Consider the following 15,964-nt stretch of genomic DNA (forward strand, 5'->3'; position numbering starts at 1 on the left):
TGTAGGGAGGCAGGCGGGATGAAGGTTGGACCATAGTCTTGTGACGGGGAGGACCAGCTGAAGCATGGCAGTGCCTCATTCGGTGGAGGTTATCGCAAGCCAAATGGGGAGGGAATGGATGAGAGTTGGAAAAGAAGACTGACAGGCTCCACTCATTCTTGGGATCTGTTGTTGTTGTTTATAGAACTGGTTCCCCAAAATTGCATTTTTCAACTCTGTAAACAGGTGTCTCATTGGTGAAAAATAGTTTTTAAGCTGAAGCTACACAAATTCAGACTAGAAAGATGATGCAAATTCTTAGAATCTGTTTTTATAGTATTTTATTTTTCAGGAATTTTGTGTTTAATTTTATCCATTTTGTCCACATGGGGGTACTGGGTCCTGTCCCCAGGCGGGAGTTTGCTGAGTGAGTCTGCCTAGTACTCACCCTGCAGAGGTAGGCCTGGCTTCCTGCAGAGGACATTGCGACCTGCTGCACAGGGTTGCAGTGGTGCTAAGGTTTGAACTGGCTGCCCCTCTGTCATGATGATGGAGGGGCAGCCAGTCCAAACATGAGTAATATTGTGACCCTGTGCAGCAGGTTGCAATGCCTGGAGTGGGAAGCTGAGGCCCAGCAGGAGCCACTGCTGTGCTGTGAGTTTTTTTTCATTGTATTTTGTTTTACGTTGTGTTTTTTGTGGTGGTCTGATTTGTGAAAAACGTGGGGCTCTGAACACTGTTAATACTTAACCTTTGGAACAACTTACCCAGGAATGATAAGGTGGATTCTCCATTACTTACGGTTTTTAATCAAGATTGGACTTCTCTTTCTAAAAGATCTGCACTAGCTCAGCTAGAAGGTTCTGTACTTGATGTAGGAATTATTGAGTGAGAGTCTCTGACTAGGATGGAGATCAGACTAAATGTTCATAATAGTCTCTTCTGGACTTAAAATGTATGTATCTGTGAAAAATGGCAGAAGACAGTCCTGAAAGAATTCTTTATTCTCTGACCAATAAGATACTTCTTGAGGGGGAAAATCTCAGATTGTTATCAAGTAAGTAGTTTACTTGAGGAGTGTCAAACCAGTCTGAAGTAGCAGGGCAGAAACAAAATACAGCTGATCATCCCTGTAATATAGTTGTTTTCCCTGCATCCTTAGTTTTCTGTCTTGGTTTCTTACCAACGGCCCAGGATAACCGTTCAGTTCCATCACCAATGATTGAAGATAATGAGCAGGTTTCTAGGGGCAGTGTCTCTTCCACTCACAAAGACAGCAGGGAAATATTCCTCCAGGAGTATTTAGACAGGACACTTCATTAATAATGTCATTATTATTTGTAAGTTACATATTTATCCTCTCATGTCTGGGCTGTGTAATTGTTTTCTGCTGCCTCAGAACTGAGAATAAGATGGGCATTCTATTCTCCATTTCTTATCTGGTGTCAAAGAGCAGAGTCTTTCTAACATGGCAAACTTTCTTTATTTCAGCTACCAAATTTGTGAGTTTATGTATGAACGGGAGCATCTCTATGACAAAATCATTGATTGTTACTTGCGTGATCCAGTGAGAAAGGTAGGTAAATATGTAAAGCTCTAAACTTTTTCCTCAGCCAAGAAGAGAGTAGCTCCTCTTCCCTCCCACCCCCCTTGGCAGGTAAAACAGTTCCTGTCATCGACCTTGTACGGTTAGAACCCCCTCCTTTTCCATCAACCCTGGGCACACGCTGAGTCCTGGTCTACACTAGAGTGTTCAGTGACCTTTGTATGTACCAGTTCATTGTTTTATGCTGCTTTTCAATGTGTCTGCAGTACTCATCCTGAATAACTGTAAGGTTTGCTCTTTCATCCATAGTAGGGCTCTTTTACACTAGTCCAGGTGAGGTGGTTGTCATTAGATTTCTAACACCAGTGAGTCAAATTGCTTCTTGGCCAACTCTTTTAAAACTCTTGAGTGCAAATCATCCAGTCATGCTGACCTTAAATTTTTTTAACTTTAGTAGATGCTATTTAACATCCTCCTTGTGGTTATGGTTGGAATAGAAAGTATTTAATCATTCTATTATATGAATACGTCATCCAGCCTATTTCCAAATAGAGAACAGAAATATTTATTAAATGCTTCTGCCTTGTCTGTATCATTATTGATAAGTTACATTCTTCATTTAGTTATAAACCGTTATTACAATTCTTTTTGTTCCTAATATTTTTTTGAAAAAATCTTATTATTATTCTTAATTCAGCTGGCCATAGATTTTTCTTCTGATACTTGCTTAGATTCTATGGCCAGAAGAGGTATCTAACCTGCCTTCCTGTAATGTCTGTTTAACATCTGATTTATATTCATTGTTATCAATTTCCCATTTTTTTCATGTTATAGATTATCTTTTTATTTTTTTATTGTTGCTTTCACTTCACTAAACCAGGATTTTTTTAAACTGATGCAGCATTGTTAAATGATTACGGTATTTGTATTTATTGATATTTTAGTAAAATGTCCTTAAACTCTCAATTCTCATCTAGATTTTTTTTTCCCTCCCAGTCAGTTTTACAATCGATCTCTCTAGTGTAGTTGAGGCTTAGGTTAGTGTCCAAAAGTCACCTCCTTCCTGGGGTTTGTCTTCATTGACTTAAACCACAATATACAACATACAGCTGACCTTAGGGTATGTCTACGCTACCCACCGGATCGGCAGGTAGTGATCGATTTATATGTCTGGTGTAGATGTGATAAAATCAATCCCCGATTGCTCTGCCATTGACTCCGGAACTCCACCGTGGTGAGGCGGAAGTGGAGTCCGACGGGGGAGCGGCAGCGGTCGCTCGCTGCCATCCTCATGGCCAGGTTAATTGACCTAAGGTACGACGACTTCAGCTATGCTATTCGCATAGCTGAAGTTGCGTATCTTAGGTCGACATCATTCTCTCCCACCCTCCCCCCAGTGTAGACTTAGCCTAAGTTTGGCATGCTTCCAGTGTTTCTCCCAGCAGCTCGCCTCTGTCCCTGCCCATGGTTCCATCTCTGTTGAGAGACTTCAAACCACTGTTGTTTCTTGGCTGCAATTAAGTGATCTTCCATTAGGTCAATGAACATTACTCTGCATTTTTTTGCCCAGTTTTCACACCCGACAGCAGCATAACTCAGTAGAAGAGTCTTGCCGCTTATCTCTTTTTGGAATATTAGATCTGATATTGCAAACCTCTTACAGACTTGCAGGCTGAAATCTACTTTTCTCCTTCTCTCATATAGAAGTGGAAAGAAAAGTAGATAATAGAGACAGGGAGAAGAAACAGAGGACTAGAGCGAGTGATAAATGGAAGTGGGGAGGATAAAGGAGAATTGGTGAGCTGCTGAGGACGACACAGGAGAATCTTGGAGAGAATGAGCTCCAGCAAGTAATACAGTGGGAAGATGGGAGCGATGACCTTCACTCTGAAGGAGTATGCTCCACCCTCCTCTCATCTGTTCTCTTTGTCAAGAGGTCACAGTCCATCCTTCCCCAAAGGGAACAAGATGACTATTTGGATCTCCTCAGTTATTAGAGCAAAGCTGCTCTTTGTCAACAATCTCAGCCACTTCTTTTCACATACAATTCTCCTCCTCCTCATACTTTCCCTTTGCTCTTTTAGGAGCTACTTAAGGTAAAACCATAGCTGTTACCAGTGGCTGAGGTTCAGTCAATGGACCTGGTCTTCCCAAGCTGGGCTAGCTCTAGTACTGCTTCTGAAATGCACTCCTGTGACTGTATGTTTTAATTCTGTGAGCAGAGCTATAATATTAAAACCTCCCTACCAGTTTATCTTCACCTCTAACTACCAAAGAAATCCTTAAATAACCAATTGTCCATGTTGCAAATACAATTTAGTGGTTAGTCTGAAAATGATTGTGTCCAAATAAGTGAGTTTGCAAGCTATCACTGATGCACTTCCCAGATGAATTTTCAAATTGCTGGGACAGAACATACTATACTTTCTTACTTTATGCCTTTCAGGAAGAAGTGTTCAACTACATCCACAATATCCTATCCATTCCTGGGTACAGTGCCAAGGAGAAGCAGTCAGTGTGGCAGAAGGCTATGAAACACATTGAGGTACAGCATAGATTGAATTGCTTGTTTTTATGAACTTAAACCAGTTTCTCCCTTTTCCTCCTTGTACTTCTTTGTAGGCAGGAGAGTATTGCCTTTGAGGATGGCATAGCTGATTTTGGTAGGGTTTGTAGAAGAGGAGTTTCCTGAAGCACTGCAAAGGGGGAGTTGATAACTGCCATACGTTTTGGGGTCTGTGTGTGGGTGTGTATTTTCAGTACCACCCACACACACACACACGCGCGCGCACACAGAGTGCATGTTTACTGTGCCTTGCATCCAAGCACTTGACAATGCACAATGAGTTGGTGTCTTGTAAAGAAGATAATATCCTTATTTTACAGAGGCAAACTGAGTCAAAGAGAAGTTAAGTTAAAATCACACAGCACATCAGTGGCAAAGTCAGGAATACCACACACACATCCTGTTTCACAGTCCCCTGCTCTAACCAATAAACAATTCTCCTTCCCCTTTTTCAAAGTTCAATACAAACACAATTTAAAATAAAACAAAAAACAAAAAAGTTTGAGACAAAAATTCTCAGCTATTTGTATAACACCGAAGTGGTGAATATTATTTTATTCATTTGGCGGCCAAGTTATAATTTTAGAGCTGAAAAGCTGTTCATTCTTGGTACATTATTTTTCACAATTATTATCTTGCAGGATGACAAATCTCTCTCCAAAGTAAGCTAAGCAATTATCTTCCATGGGGATTAATGATGTACAGAATTTCATTTGAAAATGATCATTTTCAGTTATTTAAACTTAAGCTCAAAGCTTCTAATTGTTTAACTTTGGGTAACTGTAAATTATGATTCACTTTGTGAAGGTTGGCAAAAGAAATCACTCTGACTTAGTCAAGTTGTTCATTCCTTGTCTGAAAAGAACATTTATGCCAAAGTTCTGAGTAGTTGTAAAGTAGGCTTTGCTAGAAACACGATTTATATTGCTTTAGTAGTGGCCCACTATAATGTATGTATTGTGCTAGTCCCTGAATAGTGCTGTATCACATTCTTTTAATACTTTTCAGGTTCCTTGGTGCCATATTTATATGTGAATAACTTACTCTTACCAACCTTAACCTTCAATAAATCTATGTATGACCTGTGAGGACAGTATGGAATTGAGGAAAAAGTGCTTCTGATCAGATCAAAATGAATTAGAGTGTTGTTTGTGAATTTCTTTTTCCTGTCACCTGCCATCCTGTCTGTTTTTGTTGTAGTGATATTGCCTTGGTGAAAAATGATTCCGTTTTAGGTTCCCTAATGTCAGATATGAGAGAGAGAGCCTTTTTGTCACTGGTTTCAGTCCAACAGAGGCCTTTTTGATCTGAAGTTATTACTGTTTGATTGCCAATGACTGGCCTGTGAAATTAGCTGATGGTCTTAGTCCACTTCCTGCAGAACAGGAGCCACGTCACCAAAACACCTGCACAACTGGCACTAACTGGAAATCTTGTCAGAGCGACAGGGATGGAACGCAGGCAAGAAGAGCTGGTGAGGTGACAGCTGCAGCTCAAGATTGAGGCACATGCCTCACCAGTATGAGGATTTTTATGCTCTATCTCTGCCTGTTCTATACCTCTTAATCTTTTTTAAATTGTTGCTTCAGAAGCATTCTTCACCCAATGGTATTCAGTGTTACTACACTTCTAGATGTGATCATGTAGATTTGTAGGTATACTACAGTATGAGTGGGATCAGCATTAATGCATGATCCTGTAGTCTGTAAGACTAAAGGTAGTGTATTTTTCTCCCTCTGTCTCCAGGAGCTGCTATTACTGAGCCCGAATAAAGCAGCAGACCTGATAGCCACTCACTTCAATGATCAGATTGAGGGAATCATTAAAAATCTTCAGGTAAAAACTTGCAAACGCACTTTGGATTGAACTGTGTTTTTATAATTGAATTGGCTTTGGCCATATTCATAGGGATTTTCAGAGTGGTTCAGACTAAAGGTCCATCTAGTCCAGTCTCTAATAGTGGCCAGAACCAGCTGCAACAGAGAAAAGTGTAGAAACCCTGAATTGCGCATTTATGAAAACTTGTTGCTGGGAGAATTTCTATCCAACCCCCTGCCTGAGGTTGATGTGTAGCCTGAAACAGAAAGGTATATGTCCCTTCCAAACACATCTAAATCCTTACAAATGGAACCCTTGGTGCTCTCCTCCTCCGTACAAATATACAGCAAGGAGTCAGATTATTTCCACTAGTAAGAAGCTGCTACGCCCTTCTGTGCTTGGCATCAGTACATTCCATCGAAGCACTCTGAGTCCCTAAACAAGGTTTAAAAGAGCTGGTTTCCTAGCTGCCCCAAACGTAGTGCCTGCCAGGATCCATTCAAACATGACTGTTCCTCAAGCCAATTTTATATAGACCATCTGTTCTTATCTGTCCTGCTGCTGGAGAGGGACAGAACCAATCTTCATTTTTGTTGTGATAGTTATATTATTATAAATAGTTCTGCTCTTGGTTAGATTGTCCTGGTTTTTGATACGTTTAATTAGATGGTTTCAACCGCTTTTCATTGTTTGGTACCTCAAGCTTTGCCAATTTTGGTAGATCCAGCAAATAACCTGCACTTAAGAGGTGCTCCCCATTTTTGATGACTATGATAAAGGGAAGGACACTGTCGGGGACTGTGTTGTCTATAAGACATCTTAAAAGGGCTCAAAGGATTGACACTCCACGCAATATTTGCTTCTGCGTGAGGCCCTTAAAGTGTGTGGGTTACAGGCCTGTTTCTTAGAGCTGCTTATTCTGTCCAAAGATCCTCCCAGAGTCAAGAGTTGTTTCACAGTAGTGCGACAGCAAGGTTTATCCACTCCTTGGTAAGATCACTGCTGAAATACTGTGTTCAGAACTGGTGTCTTGGTTTCTAAAAAGTTGCTAAAAATTGAGAGCTGCAAGAGTGATTCGAAGTCTGGAAAACAGTCTTATGGTAAAACTTCAGGAGTCCAGTCTGTTTCTCTTATCTAAGAGAAGGTTCAGAGTTGTCGGGTCTGTAATTACCTACCCAGGAAAAAGGTACCTAACAATGGAGAGCTCTTTAATCTAGCAGACAAAGGCATAGTGCAATCCAAAGAGGGGGAAGTTGAAGCTGGACAAAATCAAACTGGAAATAAGATAAACTTTTTTTTTTTTTACAGTGAAGGTAGTTAACCATTGGAACAGATTGCCAAGAGACGTGGTAAAGTCTCCATCATGAGTTGTTAACTAAAGATGAATGACTTTCCAAAAATGCTCTATTTCAGCCACAAGTTACGGTTCTAGGTGTAGGAATCACTGGGTAAAATTCTGTAGCTTGTGAAGGTCAGACTAGATCTGGGGGTTGGGACCCCTCGGGGGGTCATGAGGTTATTACATGGGAGTGTCACGAGCTGTCAGCTCCACCCCAAACCCTGCTTTTCATCCAGCATTTATAATGGTGTTAAATATATAAAAGGTGTTTTTAATGTATAAGGCGGGGTTGTACTCAGAGGCTTGCTGTGTGAAAGGGGTCACCAGTACAGAAGTTTGAGAACTATTGAACTAGATCATAGATATATTTTAAGGCAAAAAGAGATTTTCTGTGAACCTCAGATTGCTTCACTTGAGAGCACAGCTGCAGGGTTTCTAAGGCCACGTCTAGACTACGCACCGTATCGGCACGTTAAAATCGATTGCTCTGGGATCGATATATCACGTCTAATCTAGACGGGATATATCGATCCTTGAGCGCGCTTATATCAATTCCGGAACTCCTCCAACCCCAGCGGAGTTCCGGAATCGACGTGGCGAGCCGCGGACATCGATCCCGCGCGGTGAAGACGGGTGAGTAAATCGATTTTAGATATTCGACTTCAGCTACATTATTCACGTAGCTGAAATTGCGTATCTAAAATCTATTTTATCCCGTAGTGTAGACCAGCCCTAAGACTGGATGGCTAGCACTTGTTCATAACAATCATGGTGTCCTTTTACAATCCAAAAAACAACTGTTAAGCTAGGCGGAATTATACCAAGTGAAACTGGTTTAGGAGATTTGCTCGAGGCAGAGGCTCTGACCAGACTCTTTGAAGGGTTAAAATCCATGTGCATTTTATATAACAGCCTGGTATATAGATTGTGCCAGCTCTTTTCCAGACCCAAAGTCCAAAGTATGGTCAAGGGACCAGAGGCCTAGCAAATAGTGATCAGCTAATAGAAAGCTGGGGTAAACAAGATAACGTTGCCTTGGCTAAGAGATGCTTGGTCAGTAGAAATGCCAGCTGTTAAAGCAATAACTGAATAATTATGTTTCAAACTGAACAAAAAAATCCCCGTTTTTATTGTGTTAGTCTTTTCTGTAGGGAGACGTTTTTCCCACAGATCCAATTTTGAGTTTATGAAAAGTTGGCACGTCAATATAAGATAAGGCATCTTTTCACCTCCCTTCCCAGTGACCAATGCCTGCCCTAAGACATAAAGGAGACAATCTTTATTGCCATATACTTTCACTGTTTTTTTGCTTTAACCCTCGGAATGTACTTGTTGAACAATTAAAGGAGTTGCTCCATTCCTATGGACCCCAAATCAGAATTCCAACATATTTTATACTAATATTTTATTAAAGTATTAATTAAATATTAACTTGCTAACTTTAAACCATGGGTGGAGACATTATGTAACCTGTTAACCATTGGCTAATGTGTTTATTTTGTTTTGCTGCAAAACCTATTCCTGGGTGTGCAACTGCCTACTCCGTTACTTTCCCCTGCCCATGGAAAATCTATATATTCTATTGTAATTAATTGATTGACAGTGTCTCTGAGCCTAATAAGCAAGGTGACACTCCACCAGCACTGTGTGTAATAAACTCCTATGCTTGACCTCTACACAGTGTGGATTTATGTCCTTCACTCTTCATGAGCATCAGTCCCATAAGAGTGAATGGTATTTCTTTCAATGGATATAACTTCAGACAACTCTGAACCAGATTATTATGTTAAAATATTAATTTTTTCCTACTATTCAGGACCAATTTTTGCTTTTCCAGTTTTTGAGAAGTCTCCTTGACCCAAGGTATGTAAGTAAATTTAATAGTTTGTAACTTATTGCTCAAAATCATAACTCTTCAGTTAAAATACACTGCTGTAAACAGATGTATAAATGCATAAATTTACATGACCATAAAACATTGTAGGGTACAATCCTGCCTTGACACAGGAATGAACTAGATAAACTGTATTGTGCAGTTACTATAATGGTTCCATAGGAAAAGAGGTGAAATGAGCATAGGGACAAAATTCCCTTTCTGAAAACTTGCTGCTTCTTCGAGTGATTGCTCCTGTCTATTCTACGGTAAGTGTGCATGCTCGCCACATGCACCATTGCCAGAAGTTTTTCCCTTAGTAGTACCCATACTGGGGGAGCACCACGGTGACCTCTGGAGTGGCGCCTGTATATCGCTCTGTAAGGGGAGCCGCGGGCTCCCCCCACTCTCGGTTCCTTCTTGCGCCAGTGAAGGTAGTCAGAACTTTTGTGCTCCAGCTTTGCTGCAGCCCTTCTTCTCAATCTTTGTGGTACCATTGTGGATTGTTCTTCAGTGAATAGAGGGGGCTTGGACATGTCCTGTGCCCCAGGCTTCAAGTCATGAGACTCCTGTCGCCGTTCTATGCCCAGGAGCGACCCTTAATGCTGAGTGTCTTCGCTGTCTGGGTGAGACTCCCATTAGTGACTGTTGCAAGATCTGCAGGTCGTTCAAGCCAAGAACCAAGAAGGAGAGAGACTTCAGGCTTTGAGCTCTCCTGATGGAGTCGGCGCAGATCCCGATGCCGGTGCGCAGATAGGACTTGGCTCTGGCCGCCATGTTGTCAGTACGTAGTGCAGCTCCGTTGACTAGCCGGTGCCATTCTCCTGCCAAAAAGCAAGGGAAGAGTGCGACCTCGCGACGACACCACGATAAGGACAAGGGGGAGGCTGGTCCTGCACTGAGTAGCCCTCGTTCCCCCTCGGGCACTAAGGCTCCGACTCGCGTGGAGCAGAGCAGCCTGCTGCCGTTCACCCAGGCATCCCGACTGGTATGGATGCCGTTGACGCCGGAGGCGGTGCAGGCTGCAACGGACATTATGTCCCTGGCCATCTCGAGTGCTCAATTGAGCATGGGCCCTAGGTCACGAGGCAAGCCCCCTCTGGGTGCCCACCAGACCGCTCCAAGCAGCATGGCCCTACCTCTGCCCCAGGGTATTGCCAACATTTCCAACTCCTTGTGGCAAACACCCGCCTCCCTGGCCCCCATCTCGAAAAAGGCCGAGAGGAAATACTTTGTGCCAGTGAAGGACCATGAATACTTGTATTCACACTCGACTCCCAACTCATTTGTGGAATCGGTAAACCACAGAGAGCATCAGGGCCAACCAGCACCCACCCCAAAAAATAAAGATGCCAGGAGGCTGGACTCCTTTGGCAGAAAAGTTTATTCGTCGGCTAGCTTCCAGCTTCACGTACCCAACCACCAGTCCCTACTCAGCAGGTACGACTTCAACCTGTGGGAGTCCCTGCCTAAATTTGAGTCCCTCCTCCCGGACCGGGACAGGAAGGACTTCAAGGCTCTGGTGGAAAAGGGGTCGGGCGGCAAAAGTGGCCTTGCAAGCAGTGTCTGATGTGGCGGACATAGGGCCTGCTTGATGGCTTCGGCGATCTCCATGCGTAGGGTGTCGTGGCTCTTGCTATCTGGTCTGTCCGTGGAGGTGCAATCACTGATGCAGGACCTCCTGTTCGATGGCAGTGCTTTTCGTGGACCAGACGGACGTCACTCTGCATAGGATGAAGGATTTCCGGACCACCCTGAAGATCCTGGGCCTCTATGTCCCTCCGGCTAAGGACAAGGCCAAATTGCTTCCGGCTGTTCAACCTGTGAGGAGCAGATATGAGCCCCCATACAAAAGGCCCAGAGACCAGAAGCATTGGTCTCAGCACCAGTCCCACTCTGCCCCGCAGCTTGGGCCCTCTAAGGGCAAGAGGCAAGGAAAGAGGTGGTTTTGACTGTTGGCAGGGGGGCACCAGGCCTGTTGCCAGGGAGACCCCCCCCGTTAATAAAGTCTGTGTTTTACAACCAATTATCTGCCTTCCTCAGGCCATGGTCCCACATAACTTCGGACCAGTGGGTCCTCAGTACCATCTCCAAGGATTACGTGTTGCAGTTCACTTCAGCTCCACCAAACCACCCGCCATCCGTGATGGCCCCAGGGGACCCAGGACATGTCTGTCTCCTGCATCAGGAGGTGGCCCAGTTGCTCCACTTAGGACTGGTGGAAAGAGTACTGGTTTCGTTTCAGGGCAAAGGGTTCTACTCCCGGTACTTCCTCATCCTGAAGGCAAAAGGGGGTCTCAGGCCTATTCTGGACCTGTGCAACCTGAACAGATTTCTAACCAGTTCCAAGTTCCGCATGGTGTCCTTGGCCTCTTTTATCCCCTCCCTGGACCTGGGGGACTGGTACACGGCCCTGGATCTCCAGGACGTGTACTTTCATGTCCATATTTTCGAGGGGCACAGACGCTTCCTCAGATTCATGATGGGAATGGACCGCTGCCAATTCATGGACCTCCCCTTTGGCCTATCCACGGCTCCCAGGATTTTCACTAAGTGATAGTGGCCTATCTCAGGCGAGAGGGCGTACGAATCTTGCCCTACCTGGACAATTGGCTCCTCAAGGGGGAGTCCCACATAGAGCTGCTCTTCTCGACATGCGCTGGTCTAGGCCTGGTCGTGAACGAGACCAAATAGTGCCAGTTCAGCGCATAGAGTTCATTAGGACCCTACTGGACTCCTCCAAGGCCACAGCCTCTCTCCCCCGGGACAGATTTGAGACCCTAAGGGATCTCATTGCCTCGGTCACGGCCTTCCTGGTGACCACGGCGAGGGCGTGTCTTCAGATTCTGGGGCACATGGCGGCATGCACGTACATGGTCCACCATGCCAGGCTTCGTATGAGGTCCCTCCAATTATCTCTGGCCTCCTAGTTCTCCCAAGCTCGGGACGGTCTGGCCAAGGTTCTGACGGTTCTGCCCCTGATTCTCGCCTCCCTCCTGTGGTGGTCCTGCCTGGGCAATATGTTGCAAGGGGTTCCCTTCAGGGAGACAAACTTATCTGTGGACCTGATGTCCGATGCTTTGGACCTGGGCTAGGGAGCCCACACAGGGAAGATGCAAATCCAAGGAACCTGGTCGTCCCCAGACTTGTCCCTTCACATAAACGTCAAGGAGCTTAGGGTGGTTCGGTTGGCGTGCGTGGTGTTCCTCATGCACCTCTGCAGCAAGGTGGTTAGAGTCCTCATAGACAACACCACCGCGATGTACTATATCAATAGGCAAGGTGGGATTCCCTCTGCCAGGAAGCCCTGAACCTATGGGAGTTTTGCATAGCCCACAATATCTCCCTGAGGACGGCTCACCTCCCGGGCGTCCGCAACATGCAAGCAGACCACCTTAGCAGGGTCTTCTCCCCCCAGTATGAGCTGGCGCTCCACTCAGAGGTCGCTCATCAGCTCTTCCAAGAGTGAGGAAGCTCCCCAGATCAACCGATTTGCAACCCGTCAGAACCGTCGTTGCCCCTGGTTCTGCTCCAGGAGAGGGATGGGGAAAGTGCAATCTCCGGCGCGTTCCTCTTGAGCTGGTAGGTCAGCTCCTCTACCCCTTTCCCCTGTTCCCGCTCATCGCCAAGGTCCTTCTGAAGGTGAAAGCGGACAAGGCGAGGGCCATTCTCATAGCCCCGGCATGGGCCTGCCAGCACTGGTATGAGCCCCTCCTATGTCTCTTGGCAGTCCCCCGCGAGGAGGCTACCGCTCTGCCCGGACCTCCTGTCCCAGGACCAGGGTCGCTTCCTCCATCCCAATCTAGCCACACTCCACCTGACAGCGTGGCTGCTCCATGGCTGAATGAGGAGGAGAGTAGGTGTTTGGAGCAGGTAAGGCGAGTCCTCCTGGAAAGCAGGAAGCCATCCACACGTTGGACATGGCGAAATGGTCCAGGTTTGCCAGATGGGCGAGTGAACGGGGAATGTGGGCCCTCCACCGCACCCCTACATTTATCCTGGACTACCTCCTATCCCTTAGGGCCCAGGGGCTCGTGTCTGTCTCTGTCAGGGTGCACCTGGCGGCCATATCACCCTTTCACCCGCCGGTGCAAGGCCACTCAGTCTTCTCCCACTCTGACCTCCCGGTTTCTAAAGGGCCTTGACTGCTCGTTCCCGTATGCCAGGCCCCTAGTACCGCAGTGGGACCTCAGCCTAGTCTTGTCCCGTCTCGCGGGATCCCCCTTCGAACCCCTGGCCATGTGTTCCTGGTTGCACCTCTCCTAGAAGGTGGCCTTTCTGGTGGCGACTACGTTGGCCAGACATGTTTCAGAGCTCAGGGTCTTAACCTCGGAACCCCCCATACGGTTTTCCATAAGGATAAAGTCCAGCTCTGCCCACACCCAACGTTCCTCCCAAAGGTGGTCTCTGCCTTCCATATGGAGCAGAGCATCTTCCTTCCTGTGCTCTGTCCCAAGCCCTATTCCTTCATCGAGGAATGCCGCCTCCACACGCTCAGTGTGCCTAGGGCGTTGGCTTTTTACCTGGATCGGACTAAACTGTTCCAGAAATCTTCTCAACTCTTTACTGCCTCGGCTGAGCGGGCTAAGGGGCAACTCATCTCCACACAGTGCCTTTCCCGCTGGATCACCTCATGCATACGCATGTGTTACGATTTATCAGGGATCCCCCCGCCACCTATAATTAGGGCACACTCTATGAGGGCTCAGGCCTCATCAGCTGTCTGTGTCGCCCATGTTCCCATCCAGGACATTTGTAGGGCGGCCACGTGGGCCTCAGTTCACACATTTACTTCGCATTACGTGATCGTCTCCCAGTCCAGGGATGACTCTGGGTTTGGTAGGACGGTACTTCTTCCCGAACCACTGTGAACTCCTACTCACCTCCAACAGATATTGCTTGGAATCACCTACTGTGGAATACACAGGAGCAATCACTCGAAGAAAGGACTGTTACCTGTTCCATAACTGGCGTTCTTCGAGATGTGTTGCTGCTGTCTATTCCACACCTCCTTCTCCTCTGTCGGAGTTGTCCAGCAAGAAGGAACTGAGGGTCAGGGGAGCGCGCAGCTCCCCTTATACCATGCCAGGCAGGCACCACTCCAGAGGTCGCTGCGGTGCTCCCTTAGTACGGGTACTGCTAAGGGAAAAACTTCCGGCACCAGTGCACTTGGCGAGCACGCATACCTACTGTGGAATAGACAGGAGCAACACATCTCGAAGAACGCCAGTTACAGAACAGGTAACTGTCCTTTTGCCTGTTTTTCCTTTTCTGATTACCAGCAGTCTAAGCTTCTGCTATTGTTCTCTAAAAATCCACAAATTTGACAGTTACTTTGAGGGGCCCAGAACTGACCACACAATCCTGTACAGTGATAATTCACAGTTCAGACATTTTCAATATGAGCATCTCTGTGCTCTAGATGTTTGGCTTGCATATTGATAAACAGCTGTTACTGCCAGCTGGATTTTGACTTTGGCTCTGCTTATGCTACAGTATTGCCATCAGATTATTGTGATAAATGAGCCCCAATGAAAGGAGAAATTGCACTGGACTTCAATATTTTTCTTGTCAACAGAAATAGGCTTCATAAATCTCCAAGTAATAAACTCATCCAGTTTAGCCCTGAAATAGTTAGGAAGTGGCCACTTGCCTCTTAGTCTGATCATAAGCACATACATCACAAGTCATCAACAGGAAGTCACTCTTAAAAGCATAATATCAACTTTTGAATCTGACTGTGCAAAATATCTCTGCTTCCTGTACAGGACTGACATTCAGCAAGCCACAGTCAGTCCGCAAAGTCTGCCTCTTTGCACTACCTGAATTCCTGCAGTGTTCACATTAGTACAACATGGCTGTGAATGTGAATAAAGTCCATTTGATTCTCTCAGGGCTTCAGCAATATTGCTGGGCGTCCAAAATAATAGAATTAAATGGGTATAATGGATAGATTGCACATGCCAAAATGATCAATAAGGAAAATATAAGTGGGACTCTGTGTGCAGGAGAATGATCCTTAATAGAATTTAAATGAGCCCAGTGACCTCATTTCTGCAACAATCACTACAGAGCAAAGGAGGTGGACGCCCAAGAATTCAGTCACTTTATTGACAATATTCCCCTGACCTGTCCTATTCTTAAAAAATTCTCTCTGAGGAGGCCTTAGATTATTGGAGTAGTTTATTATTCATATCACACAAGCTCCTATTAACTATGTTGTGTTGCCAGTGCTGTGGATTTGTGTGTGTGTGTAATGGGGACATACTTCAAAATGAGCTTTAGCAGTATAATTTGCACTTTATAAAATAGTGAAACTTTTTTCACAGTAGTTTGTAAATTGATTTGGTTTATTTACTTCAAAAGGCCTAATATGCAAGGTTATAACTTAATTTCACAGCTGCTGAACAGTCAAAGAATATCTACAACAGCTGATTTAAACAATTTTTTTTTTTTGAAATATCCAATCTCTGTAGCATGTCAGAAGGAAGAACCATGATTCAAGCCCCTTCAATAACGTTTCTTTCTCCAATTCATATGAATGTTTTATATCTTCTTTCAAGCAGAGGTTTTAATAAAACAGTTTCCTAGAGGAACAAATGAGTTTAATGTCTCAAATACAAACGTTTTTGTGGCAGCACAAGAGACTAGATTCATCCCCCTGATGTAACTACACTGAAGTTAGGGGAAATAAATCAGAGAGATTAATCTGGCCCATATAATTTAGCTAGACTTTTATTTTAAAGTAGGGGCATGGGGATTAATAGAAATTGCCATGGGAAATTTAAAACCCAGTGCCCTTGTGTCCATGACTGATAAGCAATGACGGACAATAGAGCAAAG

At 45.0% G+C, this 15,964-nt stretch overlaps 1 protein-coding gene across 3 annotated transcripts in view; it reads left to right on the top strand.

The window, feature by feature from the left end:
* The window catches only part of VPS8 (VPS8 subunit of CORVET complex), a 230,249-nt gene that overhangs the window by 127,769 nt on the left and 86,516 nt on the right, over positions 1-15,964 (top strand). For all 3 annotated transcript variants that reach the window (XM_032763623.2, XM_075068603.1, XM_075068604.1), the window contains exons 31-34: positions 1,471-1,555; positions 3,972-4,070; positions 5,838-5,927; positions 9,065-9,111. In XM_032763623.2, coding sequence (XP_032619514.1) covers positions 1,471-1,555; positions 3,972-4,070; positions 5,838-5,927; positions 9,065-9,111 — 321 coding nt within the window. The remainder of the gene's footprint in view (positions 1-1,470; positions 1,556-3,971; positions 4,071-5,837; positions 5,928-9,064; positions 9,112-15,964) is intronic.

The sequence above is a fragment of the Chelonoidis abingdonii genome, chromosome 8 (genome assembly GCF_003597395.2).
Source record: "Chelonoidis abingdonii isolate Lonesome George chromosome 8, CheloAbing_2.0, whole genome shotgun sequence".
Lineage (NCBI taxonomy): Eukaryota > Metazoa > Chordata > Testudines > Testudinidae > Chelonoidis > Chelonoidis abingdonii.